This window comes from Camelus dromedarius, chromosome 32 (assembly GCF_036321535.1).
Source record: "Camelus dromedarius isolate mCamDro1 chromosome 32, mCamDro1.pat, whole genome shotgun sequence".
Lineage (NCBI taxonomy): Eukaryota > Metazoa > Chordata > Mammalia > Artiodactyla > Camelidae > Camelus > Camelus dromedarius.
In genome coordinates this window covers 21,746,604-21,770,755 of record NC_087467.1, presented here as the reverse complement: position 1 = coordinate 21,770,755, position 24,152 = coordinate 21,746,604, and the positions used below count along the sequence as shown (strand labels likewise).

At 39.5% G+C, this 24,152-nt stretch overlaps 1 protein-coding gene across 4 annotated transcripts in view; it reads right to left on the bottom strand.

The window, feature by feature from the left end:
* ANKRD12 (ankyrin repeat domain 12) overlaps positions 1 to 24,152 on the bottom strand; it is a 106,820-nt gene that overhangs the window by 8,022 nt on the left and 74,646 nt on the right. For all 4 annotated transcript variants that reach the window (XM_031439183.2, XM_031439178.2, XM_031439179.2 and 1 more), the window contains 2 exons: positions 6,664 to 11,372; positions 593 to 691 (listed from right to left, as the gene is read on the bottom strand). In XM_031439183.2, the coding sequence (XP_031295043.2) occupies positions 593 to 691; positions 6,664 to 11,372 (4,808 nt within the window). The remainder of the gene's footprint in view (positions 1 to 592; positions 692 to 6,663; positions 11,373 to 24,152) is intronic.

The window sequence follows — 24,152 nt, the reverse complement described above, 5'->3', positions numbered from 1 at the left end:
AGGTTTTGTTTGTGTAAGACAACATGTATATGTCTGTAAAGAAGGATCTCAGCTTAGAGCACATTTTCAGAAAGTCCATGACCCTCCTAAAAGATGAAGACATTATTATTTTCGTCAGTTCAAGTTACTTTGATGATTTCTATAAACAGTGAGACAGGTATTTTGCCCTGTTATTTCATGCCAAAACTAACCACTGGAAACTGGAGTACTAAGGCAGACCTCTAAGTTCCAATGAGCATCGCCTCTGTAAGATCCTGCACTACAGTATCTGGTAGCAGGCAACAATTCCAAAACCTGGAAATTCAATGTCCAGAGAGGAATTCACTGCTATAGTTCTGCAAATTCAACAAATGATAATATTAGAGATTTTTACGTACCAAATATATACCCAACATGACTTGTAACATGGGAGCTTTCCTAAAACAGGCTTGAAAATTCTCCATCTTTTTGTATAAGCACAAGATAAAATCAAACCATTCCCCAAAATGATTCTAAATAAGGAAAATTCACTAATAAAAAACTGCAGGCCATTATAATCTATTGTTAAAATACAGTTATTTTTGGCATAAATGTAAATTTAAACATTTCTCACCCTTTCAATACTGTGTTGCAAACGTAGTTTCATCCTTACAACTTCCTGTTGTCGAAAAAGCTCTTTAAGTGGATCTGACAGTGAAGGTGGTGGTGTAATCTAGTTTTTGAAAAACATAGAGTTAAAATACTAATTTTATTTACAATAATTGGCTATTCTTATAAAATTAAACCTTTTTAGTACAAAACTTAATGAAAATATAAATTCTAATGTTCTTTGAATTAAATAATATAGTAATGGTTGGTACTTCTCAATTTGAACTATTTGAAACAAAGCAGAGCATTCCCGAAAACTTAAGATGTTTTAATTCTGAGGCCACAGCAAGTTTCAAAGAGCAAACCAGAGGACTAAGGGAGTTATTTACCACAGAGAGACACATTTTAGAGCATCAGTAAGTGATAGTTCACAGACAGGGAGGAAGGAGTAACAGAAACACAAAAAGCCCCGAGCAAACGGTCCTAAAGACTGGAACAGTGTGAGTGACAGTAAGTGAAGTGTTTTTGTAGACATGACAAAAACCAAACACCAAGGCACTGAGGTTGCACGTTTAGTGAATTACGTCTGTTATAAAAATAGATGAAACTGTCTTCTAATAGATTTGTTACATGTTACATGTGATAACTCACTTTGGCTATCCACACTCCAAAAAGCTAATGGTTGGCTCACCTCTAAGTTGATCATTACAGTGGCCTGCGCTTTCTGGCAGATGATGGAGGTTAAGAAAGCTGACTCGGTCTGTGCACACACTCTAGTGCTAATACAGGGCATCGACGTAGGGTGGTAACTGCCTGTGAGCCCTGAACGTGCTCCCTCTACAGCCCCCACCCCGCCCCAGCTTTCAGCTCCTGTCAGCATATTAGAGTGAAGGGCACAGTGTAACAACTCTGTGGACTCTTCCCAAGGGGAACAAGCAGATGCTATGTGCATCCTGTACTGTTACATGAAACACTCTTGCCAAAGAATCAAACCTGGATCTAATCGGCACTTCATAAACAGCAAACAGCTTATAGAATTTACGAGGGACTGAAAAACATGTTAAATAACATCACAATATTCAGCTGAATCAATGAGAAAATTCTACAATACACATAACTTACTGGGGCTGATCATTTTTCAGGTCTCTAACTGCAATATCATCTTTGATTTCTGTGCCTGTAAGCTTTTTGAAATTTACTAAGAAGATGTAAGAGTAGCATTTGGAGCTGTTATTTTAGTTTTGCAAAGTCACACAAGCATCCTTTGAGCAGAACTGAGGGAAATATCTACTCCTTTGAGACAGGGTGTCAGAGAAGACTTCTTTGAGGGTGGAATGCCAAGGCTGCATCTTCAAGGAAGGGCCAGAGTAAAGAGTTAAGAGAAACGAGCTGCGGGGGGGAAAAAAAAGGGAAAGAAGGAGGGAGACAATCCCACACACAAGAAAGGAGAGCATGGTCCTCTGCATGAGAACAAAGAAACAGGCTGGCGTCTGGAGGCAGCCATGAGCAGTCCCGAACTCCCGGACATCAAAGTTGAGGGAAAGAGTGGTGGGATGTGAGGACACAAGAGATCAGCACGGGCGAAATAATAAAGGCTGTTGTCTAGCCTGGAAAACTGCTTTCCTTAAAGTATGATGCACGGAAAACTGAGCCACAGAGATGACATACAGGAAATGGTTCCAAGAATAAGGAAGTTTGGGAAAAACTGCACTCATGTGCTTACTTAGGCAACTCATAATTAGCAAATTAAATTTTAATGGTTCTAAGAGGTCCTACAGTGAAGAAATCTATGTATGTTTAAATTAATGGTGTTTCCCAAACTTATTTGATCATGAAAGACCCCCGTCTCTCCCCGCCCCGAGGAAGGTATTTAATTAATACACTGTGGAACAGCCATTACGCTAACACATCAGGGTAAAATCTGTATGTGATGGGGAACCACTAAAAGGTCTTAACAGCCCATTGCTGTTTGGAGAACAGACATCAGGGGGACAAGACTGCAGGCAAGGAACTAGGGGAGCAGGTCACTGCTCCAGTGGTGTGAGATGCACAAGGGAGTGGAAGAGACCAGGGGTCTGAAAATGCGGATGGCTCAATGATTCCGGGTAAGAAAGAGGAGCCCCGAGGGCTTGTTCAATCTTTTAGCATGACGGCCAGGGGGCCAGTAACAGAGCACAGGAGGGGAAGCGGGGAGAGTCAAGTTCAGTGCTGAAATGTTGAATCTGTGGAGGCGTGAGTTACCAAAAAAGCTGAGGAGAGGGGTTTGGGTGGAATGTCTAAATCTTGGAATTCTCAACGTACATCAATGCATAGAAAAGTGGTAAAATCACAAAAGAGCAGATGGAGGAGACTTTCTGAGGAAACCTGCCCTTCGCTGTTTCCCTCATCTTCCTCTAACAAATCAGGCCTGGACAGTCTGTCTTTTACTGAGTCTCACGGGTCTCCAGAGTAAAAACCCCCGACAACCTTCATAGGTGCCCTTCTTCTCATCACCCACTCCCGGACCCCTTGGTGGGGGTTCTTGGCTGTTGGCAGACACCAGCTTGTCAAGTCTTTTTCTTTTTTTCCCCTGTTTATTTGATTTTCAGGAACTTGACATTGTTTTATTTTTCTTCCCTTTATTTCCTCTGGAAAAATGGCAGCATTACGGTTAATTATGAGAAACACATGTTACAGAAGAATAAACACGAAGCGGACTCCAGAGACATCTCAACACACTTCCAGTGGGCTCTATACCCATATCACGTAATTGTGACGAGAGCACTTCGACGAAGTGGCACTTAGCTGACTGAGAGGACACCAATGGATAAAATATTGAAAAATACAAAAGTACTGTAAATAAGTGATTTTTATTATTGGGGTCTTTTTTTATTTTTTGAAACTAAGTTTCAAATAAACAAGTCCAGTCCAATAAACTCAAGAACACAGCCTTTTATGGGCAAAGGCGGCAGGTCTCCATACTAGTGCTAGTGAATATGCCCTCAGAGTCATTTGGAGCTGGATAAAATCATGGTGGCCCCTTACAGCTGCAGTGTTGTCACAGTGTCAATGGCTACGGCTGACACTGTCCAACCTGCTCCGAGGTAGGGCAGGTGTTACCGTTTTCAAAGGACAGATGTGAAAACGCAGGACACACAGCTGGGTGCGGTGAGATCTAGACGAATTCACATGTGCTCCCTGGGAACGTCTAGTCTTCCTGCTGTCTTATGTTGCTTCTCTACTTTAGTAACTGTCATTCAAAACAAGGAAAAAATTCTCCACTACATCCAGAAATAATTCTCAGCTCTGCTTACAGCCCCTTCTGAGACGATACTCAATTACAATTAAACTCTAACGTAATTAAAGTTACGTCCCCAGAACCCGTACTACCTCATCTTTGCAGGAATACGCGAAGGTGACAGTCAAGATGGGCTTGCAGAGCATCCACACAAGTGTGTGTCATGCTGACCACACGCGCACACACACACACAGCAACAGGATCAACAGGCAGACTGTGCTAAAAGGGCAAGCTAACATGGCTTATGAGAAGTTGCTTTTAGTGAAACAGTTTGTACGAACTTCTAATTTAAATGTGTTCCTTTTAGTTTTATCTATATTTCAAGCCTAAGATATAACATAGTTCAGCTCAAAGTTCCTACCCCTTAAGGAGAAATAAAAGAAACAAGGAAATTACTAGCTTTATATTCTTTGAATCATTAACAAATTATTTTGCTGAAAGAATCTGAAAGAACGACAGACATATTTACACCGCTTAGTGGCTGCTGTGACAGGGAGACCAGGGGCAAGGCTGAGTTCTGGGTTCCCAGCCTAAGATGAGACAGCAGACACGGTGGTCTGAAACAGAGAGCAAAAACAGCACTAGTGAGGAAGACAAACGGGTATGGTATTGGACACAATGATTCTAAGGATATCGTGGGACGTTCAGGAGAGGACCTGAAGCAGCTAGAAACACAGTTACGGAGACAAACAGTGCACGCAGGGCTGACCCAGATGCAGGACTCCTTCCACAAGAGACAGCAGTGTCCTAGCCCTTAATCAGATTACAGCTCAGAGGCAGAGCAGCCACGTGGACAGCTAACCACGACGTTGCAGGTGAGGTATAAGGAAGACACAAGCAATTCTGCTTCGACAGGATTGTGCACAGAGCAGGGAGGAGAAAGGGGGCCTGGTGAGAACAACGCTGCAGGCAGAGGGGCGGTACAGCCAAAGAACCCCAGAAGGGTTCGCCTGCTGAACTACCGGGTGATCTGGACGAGTGTGAGGGGCTGAAGCAAGAGGGGCAGACTGTGAAACGGACTAGGCTGAGGTGTGGGGTTCATGCTGCCGGCAATGGGAAGCCAGCCAATCACAGCTGAGATACTTAAAGAGGGAAATAGCTTTCCATTGTTTTTAAAGGGACATAAATTTAACAACAAAAGAGAATGGTCCAGCAGAAGGAAACTGGGAGGAAAAAGAAGTGAAAAACTGCTGCAAAGCTGAAAGTGAGAGGTAATGATGAGGGCCCGAAACCAAGGCTGTGCTGAGGTACAGATTCTGGAAGGCGTGCTAAGGTAGCATGTTTAGAGCTTGGGGACTGACAGGTTTCTACTTTGCTGTCCTCACTAATGAATGGAGTTTGTTTTTAAGGGAGTGAGGGATAAATCATCCCCTTGGGTCTGTGTGAAGTGTGAAGTCAGAGAGGATGCCATGGTGCGTGGTCAGACTCTCCTGTCAGGCACGAGGAGCGAGGTGGCCCACAGCTCTCCCTGGAGTTACTCTCTGTGATCTCTGTTTCAGGGGAGAGAGCTGGTGTGCCCCCAGGTCCCCTCCCCCGAGTGGAGGCCACCTAGCGGAGGGGCCATCCCACTCCAGAGCTCCAGCAGCTTCCACTGAGGTCACTGCTGCACCTGCGTTTCAGTCCAACTTCTCGCTCTGCCCGACTCCACTCCCCTCACACACTTACAGGTACTGCTCCTGGCGGCACTCAGGAACAAACCTCTTGCACACAATCTCAGAGTCCTGGGGAACCTTCCTGAGGAACCAAACCAGTGAGAGGTGTCTGAGCTCATGCAGTGACTGATGCCCAGGAGGCACTGGTATGTGACTCTGGAGGTCAGCAAGGATGCTGTGGCTAGAGAGAATGGTGAGGGACTACCTGGCACACAGAAGACTGCTGAAACCATAGGGACAGACGGGACTACGGGGACCAAAAGACGAATTAACTCCTAGAGAATGCTGATGTTTCAGGGGTGCGTAGCGGAGTCATTAAAAGATAGAAAAAGATTAGTTAGTGAGGCAGGAGAACCAGAAGAGTGCATCCTCGGGAAAGACCAGGGAGGGGAAAATTTTATGAAGAAAGAGATGGTCACAGTGTCAAATGTGACACAGGCCAAGTAGAAAGAAAAAGGAAGAGGCCAATGAACCAGGCAATTCGAGCTCACTGGTGACGACTGCCAGGGCACGAGATGGTGAAGGGGCGAACAGCACGTGCCGCAGGGAAAACATCGGGCACAGACCGCCCTCCAAGGGCGTGGCAGCTAGAGGGGGCGGCCGGCAGGCTAGCACAGTCCAGGGAGAACCGCGTTCTCCCCAGGATGAAGGAGTGGAGGGAGAAGGGCCAATAGAGAGAGAGAGTTAAAAAGTGTACTAGCGAGAAGTGTTTTAATAGAGGAAAGTGCCAGAGAACACTGCAGAGACTGGGATCAAAAGCGCACACGGGTGGTGGAATTACCCTTCACAGAAGTGAAAACACAACTGCTTTGGGACGAAAGGAAAAACAGGTAAGAGAAAAAATACTGTGCATCAGTGCTGTTCAGTAAGGTAGCCCCGGCTACACGTGGCTACTGGGCACTGACGTGGCGAGTTCCAACTTGAAAGCCCAGCGGATTTCAAATTCTTAGTACAAAAAAATTACAGAATGTCTTATCAATAACTTCTCTATACTGTTTATATTTTGAAATAAAATTCTGGATATACTGGGTTAAATACAGTATTAATATTAATTTCCCGTTTCCTTTTACTTTTTAAAATGTGGCTCCTAGAAAACTGAGAACTACGCGTGCGACGTGCGTCATGTTTCCGCTGAAGCGCAGGCGCGCGCCGCGCGGCGCTACTTACTGTGGGGATGCAGATCTTGCTTAAGGGGTTCCCATCCAGCAGATACGATCCATTGAACGTCACATACTCATCGTAATACTGAGGTGCTTGAGGGATAACACTACACAACAGCTTGCGCTTTTCTTCAATTTTTTTCCGTATGTGCAGGTATTCAAAATACGGATTTGCTCTCTCTGAACTGTACGGCTGGATCTCGTCGAGCTTCAGCGAGTCCACGAGCGCCGCCAGCGACTGCTGCGTCTTCTCCTTGGCCTGCAGCAGGGACGGGCTCACCTGCACAGGCTGCGGCACACGCGACACCTTCCTTTTCCGAGGGTGGTGGATCTGAGGGTCGTCGTCCTCGGTTAACCTGATTCTTCCTCGAGGGGAGGAAGACTCCCCGTCTTTTTCTGCTAACAGCGCACAGCCAGCCAGAACCTGTTTGCTTGGGTTTGCTGTCGTATTTGCTTTGTTCCTAGTCATCCTTGGAGGGATCTGGTTTTCAGTTTTATCATCTTCAGCATTTTCTTCCAATTCCACTTTAACTAAGTGACTGTATTTATGCATTTCTGGGGGAGCTGATTGTTGCGAATGGTTTTCCAGACTTGATAAAGTGCTTTGTTGTGACTCTTCATCTTCGATGGAAAGCAAACACTTCTCACCTTCAGGACAGTGTTTTGGATTATTTTGTTCATTCAGATTTCCTTTTGGCATCCCTGCATTCATGTCACATAAATCAGAATCACACTTATCATTCAAGTGAGTCAGAACTGAACTCTCCAGTTTACCTTCTTTTTCATGTGAAACAACCTGAATGTCAGAAGTGCTATTTTCAGCCTCGTGGTCACCGGAAGACTTGTACATTAGTTTGCTAAGTGCATAATGTGTATTTGGCTGGGAAGAGGCATCACTTCCATTAAAGTCCCTTTCTGATGGTAATACAGGCAAAGTGTTAGCTTTCTCAAAATTTGGTGATGCTTCTTGAACAGTGCTTTCAGGGCACACTGAGACAAAGGTGTCTGTCTTCTGAACATCTGTCAGGACAAAAGTACCCTCCATATCTTTTGTAGGTTCATTATCGGTATCTAAAACGGAACTGATAATCTGAATAGCATTTTTCTGTTGTAAAATACCTGGCTCTTGATTGGCAACATATGACAAAGACAGATGTTTAGAAATAGATTCAGCATCTGAAAGTGATTGGCTGTGAAAAGAGCAAGGCTGCTGTGAAGGCAGAAAGGACGCTGGGTCCTGAGCACAAGTGTTTCCTGGCAATTCAGTCTGATGCAGGGATAAAAAGTCAGTATTTTGTTCTTTCAATATTTTGTTTTCAGAATTACAAAAACCCTGAACAGAAGAATCTTGATCAGGCATACGAGAACTTGGGCAGATAAAGTCACTGGTGCTTAACGACTCCAGTCTCTCAACAGCTATCTCCCATGATTTATTTTGAATTACATCAACCTGATTAGATGGCTCTAAATGCACAGGACTGTCCGTCAAAGGGCCCACTGGAGCAGTACTCTTGACAACATTTACATCCGCTGAAGTGTATTTGCCGTTTACAGATCTAGTTGGAGAGGCCGCAAAGCTGGAATGCACGTTAGACACATTTGAAAGTTCTCGTTCAGGCACAGGTGAGGACACCTCGGTTTGGGGAGAAGGACAAGTAACTCTTGGCACAGCTAAGCCGTCTTGGTTGCTTTCTTCTGATATTGTTTGGAATTGTTTTGTATGTTCACAAATAACAGATGGCATGCTACATCTTCGAACTTCCACAGCTGGTCTCCCCTCACTTAGAACTAGTTTAACGTCCTCTGCAGAGGATGAGCGGAGGTGGGATGCTGGAAGCCGGCTCGTATGTGGTGCTTTAACCCGCTCTGGCAGCTCAGCCAGGCTGTCTGGCTCCCTCTCATGAAGGGCCGGAGATTTGGCAACTGGCAGAAATGGTGACTGGGAAAAGGACATTTGGGAATCTGAACCCTCCAACATAAAGTCTGAGTCATACTCAACTGGTGGCCTTGGTGTTGTCACGGTAGTATGGCAGGAATCTTCTGAGCTGGCAACTGAAATCATGGACACAGACCTGGAGCTGAGACCGGGCTTTTCACTTTCTGACCTAGGAGATCTATTTAAGCTACCATCTGAAATGAAGGGTGACTTCCCTAAATTCACTGTATTTTTGGTGTCGACAGACTGTGATCTGTTACTTACAGCATCTTTAGACTGCTTCTCCTTGGTAGAAGCATCAGTCAACTCTGAACTCTTCGACCTGGTAAGTTCTTTATTTTTGGACTCAGCTAGGGCATGCTTTGTTTTTTCTTTATCTTTTACCTTAAATTCTAAACAGTTACGATTTCTCAACCGTTCCTTTTCTTTCTGCTTAATTTTTTCCTTGTGTTTTCTGTGCCACTGCTCTATCTCCAGGTCTTTCAGACTTAGCATTCGTTCAAAGCTTGTCTGCATTAAGTCGTCGTTCACCAGCCTCTTTTCTCTGGGTCGAGCATCTTTTGATGCTGGTGGTGACTTAGGTTTAGGCTTCTCTGCTTCAGATTTCAGTCTGAGTGCACTACTTAGTTGAATTTTATCCTTATGTTTGTCTCGCTCTTTGTATCTATCTATATCTTTATCCTTTTTATCTTTCTCTTTTCCATCAGGAGTTTTCAAAGGCTCATCTCTAGATTTCTCTTTAAGGGGTAAAGTTTTTTCATGCGCTTTATTACCGTCTGCTATAGTTGACTTCTTCTCTTCCTGGAAGTGTCTGAAGTTAGTTATATTCACACTATCTCTGGCTTTTTCCTTTTTATCTACATCTCTGTCTTTTTCTTTATTTTTGCTTTTCTCTGACTTAGCATAGTCACTAATATCTGACTGTTTGGTTTTTTTTTCCATTGAGTGTTTCTCCTTGCTCTCGGCTAGATGTCTCTCTTTTTCAGGTTTTTCTTTGTCATGTTTCCTGTCCATTTTTTCTCTACTTTTCTCTCTGTCATCAGTTTTCTTAATGGTAGTAATGTTTTTTACCTTCTCACCTTCTTTATGGCATTTTTCTGTGTGGTGTGAGTACAGCCTGTCTTTTTCTTTTATTCTGTCAACACATTCACTAAAATCTAATCTGTCTTTCTCTGACTTATGCTCATGTTTTATCTTCTTCTCTTTTTCAGAATTTTTTCTTTCAGCCTTCTCAGCATCCTTTTCTTTAGTTTGAAATCGTTTGTCAGATTTTTCCCTACTTTCTTTTATATGCTTTTCTTGTTTTTCAATTTCTATTTCCTTTTCCACTGAATGTAACCCTACAGATTCTTCACTGGCACTTACACCTAAAGAACTGAATTCTGTTTCTTTATCTGTAGGTGCATTCTCTCTCTCTTCTTTTAAATCTTTTATTTTTTCCTCCCTAAAAGATTTCTCACTTTTAATTTTTTCTCGTTCTTCTTTAAAACTCCTCTCTTTTGAGGCATGCTTTTCCTTGGTTGATTTATCATCTTTTATGTTTTTTTCCAACTTTGATTTTTTTTCTAACGTTAAGGCTTCATGTTCCGTATTTAAAAACAGATCTTCAGTTTCATCGCTTTTAAAAAAATTCTCTTTCCAAAATTCTCTATCAAATTCCACACTCCGCTGAAGCTCTTTAGTACCATCCCTATTTTTGTACTTTTCCTTTTCACCTTCAATTTCTTTTTTATGCTTTTCTTTTTCTCTATCTTTATGTTTCAATTTATGCTTTTTTAATGTTTTACCCTCTTTATCCATTTTTTTCAGTGTGCAATCTGAATTTTCAAATGTTGGACTATGATCTTCATCCTTTATTTTGGCATTTGACTTTTCACCAAACTCTAAGTGGAAATCTTTCTGATGTTTATTTTTTTCCTTATGCTTACAAGATTTTACACTTGAACTTTCTGGCAAAAATTCAGATTCTGTATTATCATACCGAACAAGGTCAGACTGCAATGACATTTCTGAACTTCCTGGTGATAAACATGCCTTAGAATGTTCTTGTTTTAGTGGTGTTGACTGCTTTTCACTTAGTCCACAAGCATGTTTGGGAGACTTGCTGGTAGAAATATGAAACAAATGTAATGAAGTATCATCTTTTGGGCTAAAAGATTTCCTAAAATTCCCCTCCTCCCTGGTCTTTTCTGAACAATCTAGGGCAGGATTAACCGTCAAGTTTGTTACTCTGGTATTTTCTTTCCCCTCTTTTTCTTGCTTCAGCTCTTGGTTCTCTTTATTTTTGTTCTGGTTCTTTAATTTTCTTTTCACTTTGCCTTTCTGTTTGTGTTCATTTGAAACTCCATACTCCTTTTTGGTTTGTGTATCAGAATTGGATGCTTCAGGGACAGAACATGGAACAGGACACTTTTTGTTCTGAAGAATTTCTTCATCTGAACTTTCAGAACTTGAATACAAAACCCTAGATGGCTTTTGTTTTTTAGTTTTAAATGGTTTAGGATAGAAGGCCTTTTCCTGTTTTGCAAATAAACTATTCTTTTCTACTTCAGATTCGTTGTCTTTTCGTAGCTCTTTCCTAAGAATATGCCTGTCATCAATCATTTTATTTATTTCTTCATCATCATCATCTTTGAACTCATACTCATCAAGGGCAGATGGAAGAGGCGCTTTACTGGGAATTATCTGTTTACTTTCAGAGATGAGAGAGTCTTTCTCTGTCTCAGAGTCAATATTTTCATCAACACTGGAAGGATTGACAGACCGAGCCTCCTCAGAATCTAGGGTAAGAAAAGAAAATCTGTTCTTAGTCAAGAAACAATTGTCAGAAAAATAAGACTGAGAGAAAAATATAGATATACAGCAAATATTTGAAACAATTCAGGAAAAACACCTCAGATTTATGTGCAAATAATGCAATAGAAATATGCAACAACTCTGCCACAGTTTTGTGGAAGAGCTTTACAGACAACTTGCTTCAGGATGAGATTCCTTGACACTTCTAAAAGCATACAGTATACTGCATTCACAACATATATAGCTATATATATATATATATATATATATATATATATATATATATATATACACACACACACACACACACACACACAATATTAAAATGTATGTATAATATAATGATGAGGTTCATAACCTAGGGGGCTGGATTCAGGGGAAACACTGGCTACTAATGATATGTAAAATTTTACATACATGTATGTTTATTTTTCCTGGAGAGAGAATATTTAATTTATGTAAGACTCTTTGATGCAAAAAAGATTAAGAACCACTAATGTAAAAGGTTGTTTTAGAATTTTTTATTACTAAAAGCATAAAGGATTAGTTGATTTCCATAAAGGACAGAAACTTGAACAAAGGTGGTTTTGACCATACAAGAAACATGACTATTTCGTTAAAAAAAAAAAAAATCCTCCCATTACATCATTAAGATCATAACAGATAAACTGAATTGATATGTAATTTGAAAAAAGCCACTTTATTTCTTAGCTTTCTTCTTTATAATTTAAACTTGACAGCAACTGTACTTCAGTACAAAAGGGGAAATAATGTGCTCAATCCCTGTATGTTTTTAAGGACATTAACATTTATTTTAAGTACACAAAAATGTACTTGTGTACAAGCTGTTGTATAAATACAGTCAAAGCACTGCTAAATTCTATTTCATTACATAATTTTTAAGAAAAAATTGTTTTTCTTCTTTGATGACATCTTTTCTTAGCTGAAATGTATGTTGTATACATGGGGCCTCTAACTGAAGAGAAAACCCAGGCCTCTGACCAAGGGAGGAAAAAAACCAAACTCATAAAAAATAACTAAACAGATCTTTTTGCTATTTAATAATACTGTAGTTATAAATTTATTTTAGTACACTAAGCTCCGTTTAAAGTGATCTAGCACCCATATATTCTCTTCACATGGGAATTCAAATTCCAGAAGCATTGTGGGGTGTCTCTAAGGTCCTGGGCACTGTATGGGGAGCTCTGGAGAAGATATGTTAATATTCTAAAACAATATTATTAAATGCCAATGAGTAAAATAGTTATACTGACGTGGTATAAAAAAGAACACTCTGGAATTACAACTGCTTGTAAGCAGAACTCCATTCCCAGTTATCAATACTGCAATACAGAGTATCAAGCTACAGAACTTCATGCTGCAAAAGAGGAACACTTGTTCTGGAAGCAATATTTATTTCGGCACTTGATTAAATGAGTACAGAACATGCACTTGCACCACAGGTATTATTTTCCCTCGTTAGCACCTTATTATAACTTGTTCTTGAGGACTTTTCTCCCCTTGCAGCTTCCAAGGGTTTATATTTAACTATTCTATTTGTATTGTTTCTCATTAGGTAAGTTTTATTGGAAACTGGGAATGATTTTTTTCCTTTGCATATCTCATAAAACCTCAGTTCTGCACTGCAAATCGGTCTTAATATATACTGCGTGCCCCGCCAGGCACAGAATGCTACTGGCTAGGGATGCCAGGATAGACGAATACAGTCCTGCCTTGTAACCGCAGCAGCGGGCGCTAGGGCAAAGGGTGCACCTGGGACAGTCAGCACGCTGGGAGAACGGAAGGGAAGCGGGCTTCTCAGAGCAGCGCACAGAACTGAGAGGAAGGGCGCGCAGGAATTTCAGGCAGGGTTCAAGAAGACAACTATTAAGTCACGAAGCAGCTGAAACCACAGCATGCCCCGTTTTATGTATGGCTTTTTAAAAATTGAACAGGCTGTAGATTTTCTTTTGAAGTTGTATTTCTTTTATTACTATTTTTAACGGCTGCATATTACATGGAGTTAATATGTAATAATTTAAATGGATTCTTCTACTGAGGGACATTCAGGTTGCTCGTAATTAACGATAGCACAGATATTTAATAGTTTGTAAAATTTTTGTGTATCTTGTAGGTGAAAACAGCAGTATACAAATTTGTCTTTGTGTGTGTAGGGAAAAAAAACTAGAGAAATATATTAAAATAGTATCTGTATTAAACTCTGGCTGGAGGAATTATGGGTGATTTTTATTTTCAAGTTTTGCTGTATTTTCCAAATTCCCAGCATAACAGATTATATTACTTTTATCATCAGAAAAAAATACTTCTAAAAAGTTCATTAATAGGTATAAAATGATATCAGAGTTTGATTTTTTGATTACTTGTGTGGCTCATTTGCCATGTTTGTGTTTCTTCCTGATTAATGTCACTTCATAATTTCTTCATCTTACTTTCTTCTGGTCTTTTTTTGCTCATGTATATTAATACATTATTTAGATTATACCACACACTTACTTTTGTGTATGTTTCACTTATTACACCATAGTGCTTCCCATCTGAATATAGACATTAAAGGTCAAATGCAAATTCTCCAAGGGAGTTACACATGTGTGTGTACCTGAGAGATGCAAGGTTTGTCATCTGTGTTCCTGATTCATCAACTGAAGGTAATTAAGGAATGCTCTCCAGCACAGATATGCTTTTTCCCCTATGGTCCTTTTAAAAAGACTCCTTTTTTTTTTTTTTTTTCTAAATCATGCTCCCTGACTTCACACTGTATGACAAAGCTACAGTAATCAAAACAGTCTAGTACTGGCACAAAAACTGACACACATATCAATGGAACAGAAGAGAGGGCCCAGAAATAAACCCACAAAGTTGTGGTCAATTAATCTATGACAAAGGAGGCAAGAATACACAATGGAGAAAAGGCAGTGGTCCTGGGAAAACTGGACACCTACAGGTAAAAGAATGAAATTACTAACACCGTACATAAAACTAAAGTCAAAATGGTTTAAAGACCTCAATGTAAGACTAGAAACCATAAAACTCTTGGAGGAAAACACAGGCACAACGCTCTTTGACATAAATTGTAGCAGTATTTTTCCAGATCTATCTTGTAAATCAAAGAAAATGAAAGCAAAAATAAACAAATGGGACCTAAATAAACTTAAAAGCTTTTGTACAGCAAAGGAAACCATAAACAAAATGAAAAGACAACCTATGGACAGGGAGAAAATATTTGCAAGTGGTATGACAGGTAAGGGGTTAACATCCAACATAAATAAACAGCGCATATAACTCAACGTCAAAAAAACCAAACAACCCGATTAATAAATGGGTAGAAGAACTAAATAGACATTTTTCCAAAGAGGAAATGCAGATGGTCAACAGGCACATGGAAAAGATGCTTAACACTGCTAATCATCAGGGAAATGCAAATCAAAACCACAGTGAGATACCATCACACTTCTGGCAGAACAGTTTTCATCAAAGAGAACACAAATAACAAATATTGGCAAGGCTGTGGAGAAAAGGGAACCCTCCTACACCATTAGTGGGAATGTAAATTGGTGCAGCCACTATGGATGACAGTATGGAGGTTCCTTAAAAAACTAAAAACAGGACTACTATATGACCACTCGTGGGTACATAATCTGAAAAAAAGCAAGCACATTAATTCAAAAAGATACATGCACCCCAATGTCCACAGCAGCATTATTTACAACAGCCAAGATATGTAAACAATCTAAGTGTCCATCAACAGATGAATGGATAAAGAAGATGTGGTGTGTATGTACAGTGGAGTATTAGTCATAAAAAAGGATGAAGTTTTGCCACTTGCAGCAACATGGATGGACTTGGAGGGCATTATGCTAAGTGAAATAAATCAGAGAAAGACAAATACTGTATGATTATCACTTATATGTGGAATCTAAAAAATATATAGCAAACTAGTAAATACAACAAAAAAGAAACAGACTAACAGCTACAGAAAACAAAACTAGTGGCTACCAATGCAGGTGGGCAATATAGGGGTGGGGGAGGGGGAGGTACAAACTAGTGGGTGTAAGACAGGCTCAAGGGTGTATTGTACAACACAGGGAATACAGCCAATATTTTGTAATAACTTTAAGTAGAAAGCAACCTTTAAGATTGTATAAAAAATTTAAAAATTAAAAAAAAAGTTTGCTATGAACATCATTTATAATGGCATCACAAAAAATAAAATTAAAAAATAGCAAGGGGGAAAAACAGATGAATGGATAAAGAAGATATGGTATACATATACAATAGAATACTACTCAGCCATAAAAAGGATGACATACTGCCATCTGCAACAACATGGATGGACTTGGAGGGTATCATGCTAAATGAAATAGTTAAAGACAAATGCTGTATGATATCATTTTTATGTGGAATCTGAAAAACACCAAACTAGTGAACATAACAAAAAAGTAACTCACAGATGTAGAGAACAAACTAGTGGTTACCAGTGGGGAGAGGGGAGGTGGGAGGGGCAATACAGGGGTAGGAAATTAAGAGGTATGAATTACTAGGTATAAAATTATCTACAAAGATACATTGTACAACATGGGGAACACAGCCAATACTTTATAACTATAAATGAAGCATAACCTTTAAAAATTGTGAATCACTGTTGCACACCTGTAATTTACATAATATTGTACATCAACCATACCTCAATAAAAGATTAAAAAGACTCCTACTTTAAAAAAAATTTTACTGAAGTGTAGTTGATTTACGTTAGTGTCAGATGTACAGCAAAGTGATTCAGTTATACATACACATACACATATATATTTTCTTTTCAGATTCTTTACCATTGTATCACAGGAAATTGACAATTCCCTGTGCTATACAGTAGGTCCTTGTTGTTTATCTATTTTATATATAGTGATGTGTGTCTGTTAATCCGCAACCACAATTTATTCCTCCCCACTCTTTCCCCTTTGGTAACCATGGTTTGTTTTCTATGTCCGTGAAAAGACTCCTACTTTTTTAAAAGGTAAAAAAGTACCAGTTCTCAAGTGAGTCAGTCAAGCTGATGCTAACTAATGCCCATGATGAGTGTGTGGAGTCACCCCGGGAGGGTCGCTCTGCGCGCTGAGCTGCACGCTGGCTCTGAGCACCAGCAGCAACAACCCTGAGTGGCTCTCAGGAAGCTACCTAGCCTAGTCTGTGATCTCAGCAAGGTACTACATCTCAATGACACCACTTCCACTGGCAGGCCAGGCTGAAATCCCCCTTCTTCCCTAAGCAGCCTGAAACCTTTTTGATTTACTTCACCCAGGAATACAGATCAAGCTGGTCTTGGAACTCTAGTGCAGAAGTAACTTAAAAAAAAAAAAAAAAAGCTTGCTCTGCCTTTCTTAGCAAATGACTGCTTATAGTGAGAAATTCACCTAGGATCCAAATCTTCAAATTCATGAACTGAAAATAGCCATGGTTATCACTGTACTACGTTATTTTGCATTTTGTTCCAACTTTTTTAGTCTTTAATATATATTTAGTCACTACATTAGAACTTGTATTTAAAACATTTGATGAAATTATTTCTGACAAAGAACCCTTTAAAAATTTTAATGTTTACCATCTCAGCAATTTTATTTGGGAAACTAGGAAGTAACATGAGAAATGGGTTAAGCAATCATTAAAATATTAAATTTTTCATTAAAGCATTTTTCTTCCCCATGAAAAAGTGTTACAAACAACAAAATGAAGCGTAACTGATTAAAAACACTTAAATACACTTGAAACTTGCTCTTGTACATCTCAAGGCACTTTCAGACATTTGCAACTAATACTAGTGACATTTAAAGAACAGCTAAATGTTATCTGAGATCACTATTATCCTCAGGCTTGACTTTTTCCATACTGAAGCTACTGTAAATTTGTATTTTTTCTTGTATGGAATCCAAAAGGAACATATGTGACCAAAGTAGGGAGACGACAGTACATAAAGTAAACCCTTCCTCCTGCAAAATCTCTCCAAAACAACCAGCATGCATCTGACAAAGCAGGTACATTTCACACTCCTGATTAATAAAGCCAAAAGACTCTGGGCTTTTAAAAAGGTCTGAATTAAATCAATGATTATACATTGTCTGTTTCCCAGAAAAGGCAACAGGCAAATGGAAGGCTATCTGTTCCACTATGTCCCGAGTGCATCCTGGATGAGCAAGAGCTTAAGTGCATGCGGACATGTACGTGTACACACACACACACACACACACACACAGCTTCTTGTGCACTTATAAAGGTATCTGTATCAACAGCACCTGCCTAGATTATAGCACCTCAGAAAATGAAAACCAGGTATCGTCTGTTCATGGGACAGAGGACGGCAGGCGTGGTAGTGTGCTCACTGAGAGGAAGAGTCTACGTATGGAACCTAGGGGTCCCTGGTGGGAAGGTAACCACCAGCGAGGCAGCTGTAATATTCTGTTTCTGTTTTCCATATTATCCAACAGATAATTCAAATGGAAGCCTGTGACTTGTACTTGGGGACTTTCTTAATACACAACATGTAGTAGATGCCTAACAAATGCAGAATAAATGTACAAATAGTGAGTTTCCGAGCTGGACTAAGACATCAAGAAGTCAAGCAGGGGTGCTTACTGTGGGACGGGAGGCCCGCAGAAGGGAGATAAACATGAAACACATAGTTACCCACTTTACAATTCTGCACGGTACCCAAGTGGGAAATACTATTGCCACTGACTTCTGCCTGGCTAACATACTGCTGATGTCTCCTTTAAACCTGGTGCCTGGAGGAGGTGGCAGGCATGTCACTCACACGGCAGCGGTCCCTGTTATCACTGGTCCGTCACCTGAGATGCTTCACGCCACCGCCAGCCTTCCTACAGCCTGCAGCATCACACCTGGTGCGCTACCGCTCCGCAGAGTCCCTTCTATACTGAGAGCTTGCTCCCGCACATCAGCTACTGTGTTTCCCTTTTTCAGTAAGCCAAACATTTTATTTTTATTTATTTATTTTGCAGGGGAGGTAATTAGGTTTACTTATTTGTTTTTTTCATGGAAGTGCTGGGGATTGAACGCAGGACCTCATGCATGCTAGGCATGCACTCTACCAGTTGAGCTATATATACCCTCTCCCCAGAAATTTATTTTTAAACAATAGCACCATTAGTGAAGTTCATACAATTATTTGAGTACATATGTATTTTGTTTGTATTTTATGAAAATGGATAAATGGCTGACACCAGTAACACAATTAAGATACTAAAGATGGAAACTGCTAGATGTAGTAAAAGCAGCAAATCTATAGCCTCCTTTAGAATCTCACTGAAATGAAGACTATTCAACTGTAAAGGAAAGGAAAATTAGAGAACCAAGATAATAGTATATCTATTAGAGTGTGTCAACATTTTGAAAAGCAGTGATGAAAAATAAGATTTTTAAGTTATGGGCAAAATCAGCATGTAAAGTATTTAAATAATATATACAAACAGTTTATGTCAATACTAAGTGCTAGAAATTAGTTTCAAAGGAAGCCTAATGTTCACCTCTGTCTTGACAGAAATTAAGAAAATTGATTAGAATCATTAATCTTCTGCTCAACCACTGGCAAAATTCCTTTAAAATCACAAGCAACTCTTTCTGACATTAAAGTCAGTTTACCATTTAACTCATTGTCGTTAAACAAAGAAAATTTGAAATTGAGATAAGAAAATACTTGGAAAATAGTTTTCCTTAACTGAAATCATGGAGACACAATTAGCAAAATCCAGACTTTGGGAAAAATTACCAGGGAAAATGATCAGATTATTTCAACAACAACAAAAATGCAAGAACATAACAACAGAAGGGGGTTCTATAGATTAAAAGATTCTCAGATATATCACCCAATTGTAGTATGTGGTCTTTATTTGGATTCTGACTTTGAAAAAGTTAAAAGAAAAAATTTAGGATTGTACGAGGTAATCAGAACTTGGAACAATAACCAAGTATTTAATAGTAACATAATTTAGCTAATTTAGGTATGATAATATTATGGTTATTTTTTAACACTTTTACTGTGGTATGGCTCCTGTACAGTAAACTACATACATTCCAGATGTACAATTGGATGAATTCTGACAGATGCATATGCCCATGAAACCACCACCACAATCAAGACAGCTAACATTTCCATCACTCCCCAAGAGGTGCAAATCTTGAATTCCAAATTTATCCCTTCCCACCCCCTTTATCCCTAACCATAAGTTTGTTCTCTGTGTCTATGAGCCACTTTCTGTTTTGTAGGTAAGCTCATTTGTGTCTTTGTTTTTCAGATTCCACACATAAACAATATCACGTTTTTCTTTCTCCATCTGGCTGACTTCACTCAGTACGACAGCCCCCAGGTCCACCACGCTGCTGCACATGGCGTCATTTCACTCTGTCCATGGCTGAACCGTGCTCTGTGGTGAGCAAACACCGCAGCTCTGCCCAGTCGTCTGTCCACGGACATGAGGTGTTTCCTGGCCTTGGCTACTGTAAACAGGTGTCTTTTTGAATTATATTTTTTCTGAGTATATGCCCAGGAGCGGGATCACTGGATCACATGGTAAGTCTGTTTTTAGTTTTTTGAGGAATCTCTGTACTGTTTTCCATAATGGCTGCAGCAAACTGCATTCCCACCAGCAGTGCAGAAGGGCTCCCTTTTCTCCACACCCTCTCCGGCATTCATCGTTTGAAGAATTTTTAATGATGACCATTCTGGCTGCTGTGAGGTGATACCTCACTGTAGTTTTGATTTGCATTTCTCTAACAATTAGTGATGCTGAGCATCTTTTCATGTGCTTGTTGGCCATCCGTCCGTCTTCTTTGGAGAGATGTCTGTTTAGGTCTTCTGCCCATTTTATTGGGTTGCTTGTTTTTGATATTAAGGTGTATGAGATGTTTGTATATTTTGGAAATTAGTCCCTTGTCAGTTGAATCATTTGTGAGTATTTTCTCCCATTCTGTAGGTTGTCTTTTCATTTTGTTGATGGTATCCTTAGTTGTGCAAAAGCTTTTAGATTTAATTAGGTCCCATTTGTTTGTTTTTTCTTTTATTTCCATTACTCTAGGAGCCAGTACTCACAACCATCATGCTCTGTTACTTCTCGGTACATAAAAGGCACTAACGATAGTCAGTATGAACTACACCAGCACCCAGAAAAACGATGCCACAACCTGTGATCTTCCCACAAGCGTTTAAATGAATACCTTCTAGTCAATGTTTATTTCACGATGGAGCATACTGAGGAAACAACTCTGCTACAAAAACACAGGCTCTAAGATAAAGTAGAATATTAAATGAGATTTACTGCTAATTTACACATAAAATACTTTAAAAAATATAAGCAATGACACAGAGCTATTAAACATACCCACCTGAGGTTAAAGCGGAATTTCAAATAGGAACTTCCTGCTTGTCTACTCTTTGCTTCATTTTGTGATCGTCACCATGTTAAGACATACATCTTGATTTATATATTCCATAAGTACACAAAATAAGATAGATTAAAAACATCTCATTCATTACTGTTAAGTAATACAATTTATAAAGGAAAAAAGTCAGGGGATTGGGAAAATGGTTGAAGGTGGTCAAAGGGTACAAACTTCCATTTATAAGATGAATACGTCCTCAGGATGTAATGTACAGCATGGTGTCTATAGTTAACGATACTGTACTGTATATCTAAAATTGCTAAACGTTGGTTTTAAAAGTACTTACGACACACACACAAATTTGTAATGTTAGGTGACAGATGTGTCAACTAACCTTACTGTGGTAGTAATTTTATAATATATACAGATATCAAATTATTACACTGCACACCTTAAACATATACAATGTTATATGTCATATTTCAATAAAGCTAGGCAAAATATAAAGGTAACTTAGAAGAGCCAAGAGGACAGACTTGAAGGTCAGAAGTTCTGTTCACTTTACTATTTCTAAGTTAGCTAATTTAAAAAGCCATGTCTTGACTATCTTAAATGACTATATAACAAGTCAGTGAACTTAGATTTTCCAACGTCACGATGGTAAAAGCAAATGATACCTGTCTAACGTGATCACCGTCTTTCAGATCTTCACCATTTGTAAAGCAAACATGTAACAAGCGCTTACTCTGGGCCAGTCAGCGTTCTCTGTGCTTCAAGTATGAGCTCACTTAACCTTCATTCACCGCCATGTCCCTGTTTCACAGATGTGGAACCTGAGCATGGACAGCTCAACTAACTCGCCCACAGTTTGAGATCCAGAGACTAAACCGAGGTAACAGTGCAGGAGTATTGAATCCTGAGCTCTTATAGTTAATGTAGCCACTCTGAAGATAAGAGTGGGAAAAAATGATGGGTTTTGGCTTGATTTCCATTGTCAAAATCTCTACAATGTCAAAAGCCCTACAATGTCAAAAGCCCTTTTTTCCCCATCTAATGTACTCAACCAGGATTAAGTATTCTTTTTACGCTAGGAATACTTCAAAAAAAAATTGAAATGGTGTTTTTGTTTATACATGCAATTTTTATTCAGAGATAAGTGAATGCATAAAAAAGTCCTAAGCTAAACTTTAGTAATCTTTATTCATTAAGACTCTTTTAGTTTCATTTATTTTCAATTAGCATTTATTATTCTTTTATTATAAAAGAACAGTTTATGTTAGGAAACCAGGAAAACAGAGATGAGTAAAGAAAAGCCACCCATAATATGAGCCCACTACCCAAGGGAATCCTTCTTCACAACTTAAAGTATTATATTTGATTTTATTTAGAAATAGTAAAGTGAACAGAATTCCTGAACCTCAAGTCTGTCCTCTTGGCTCTTCTAAATTACCAGACCAAGGCAGACCTATTATCGTCATTTCAGAAAGCACACTCACACTCCATGAGCAGCCCCAAATCATGTCAAATTGTATTTGCTTTCCATTCTAGCCTGTGGCTTGTACATATAGTTTATTTTTCCTGGAGTTTTTGCCTTTTTTCTTGTTCATCAGATCAGACAACACGCCTTCATATCACTGACAGCATGACACAGTGAATTCTCGGTATCTCATTCACACAATGTGTTGTCATCCACTCTTTTCTTGATAATACTCTTCACAAAGCTGTGACATTTTGCTCTAAAATATGCCAACTGCTCACTATCGTCACTGGGGATTTCTCATCAAAATTTTGAGTCTTCACATTTTCCTTTTAGACTTGTATTTTATGTTAATGAAAATAACATATTCAAATAATTTTTTCAGGAAGAGAACAGAAATTACATGCAGTGCTGTTTTTCGTGAGCCCTTGCACGTGACTGGTGGTCAGCTGGGAATGGAGTGCTGGGGACAGAACGATGTTCGCAGGACGTCACGGGCATCCTAAGTGTAGCCGCACCTGTCTTCTTACACACCTTTAAGAACGGGAATCAGATTCAGTCTCTGATTCGGGGAGCTTGTAAGATTAAAAAAAACCTTCACCCTTGAAGTTGTGAGGTGTCCAGATGTGTATTTTCCCTTTCCTTGTTTGTTTTGTTTTACATTCCCCTTTGATCTATAAATATAAATTTTTTTTTCAGTTAAGGGATACTTTCTTGAATTAAATAATTATTTTCTTCCTGACGTTTGCTCTTTTTTGTAAGATGAGAATCGTATATCCTGGGTATGGCTTTTTGTCTGTCTTTTTATCATTCTTTTTCTATTTCCACCATTTAGAAAAAGAGTTTTGTATGTTGTCCTTCTTTTAGATCTCAAATTAGATCTTCAGCCACGTCCAGACTATTCCTTAGTCCTATATGGAATATTTACTTCCAGTAACGATAAACATCTTGCCTTTTCCTTGTCAACTTTTTCCACGGTGGCCTTTGTTATGGTTAGTGGACCGACTGCCTGCCCCCACCTTCCTCCAAATACACTAAGAACTTACCCTTCTGCTTCCCATGTAATATACATTCTCCAGATCAACTATCTTCTTTGTTCGTTTTGGCCCTCTTGTCTTTCATTCTGTCGATTTTCCTCAAATCTCCGGACTTCTTTTCAAACCGATAAAGGGAAAACCCTGTTCCTTCAGCGATTCTGTGGAAGACCCCTACCGCAGGCTTCCCCTGCGGGAGTGATCCTGGTTCTCTCTGATCAGTCTTTTGCTGAGACCGTTCCCTCAACAAGCCGACTCCTGAGTTTCAGAGTCTCTGGGGCTTCACTGGGACGGGTATTTCACAACTGATGCAGGCTTCCCTTTTGTCTATTTGAGTTGCTCCTTTGCTCTGCAATAGTTCACTAACCACAACTAATATGCCTAACAATTAATGACACAGATATAACTTATTTACGTTACCCAGTGAAAGAAGTAACAGTAGAAAAAGACCCTGAATTTTAGGAAACAAATCTTTACAGCTTCCATATCCCTAAATTGACTGAGAAATATCAGGTGATTTTATACAATCTCTTCTAAATCTCCATTTCTAAACCTCAGATTTCCTAAGTAAAGGTCAGGTGTCTTAGTTCTACTACATAGGAGAAAAGCAGTCGTGCATTCCCTTGGAAGTAAGTGTGCCACATGAGAACACATGTTTGGTGTGTTTCTAAAGTAACAGATACTGACGGGGGAGTTACAGTGAAGAATTTAGTGGTGAGCTGGGGAGGGAAAAGGATATAATCAATACTTGAAAACACAAAGTCTAAAAGCAAAATTTATATAAGAAGTAAAATCAAGGGCCACACCACTTCTCATACTCCGTCAGTTAGTTATACATTGCCTTTCCACCA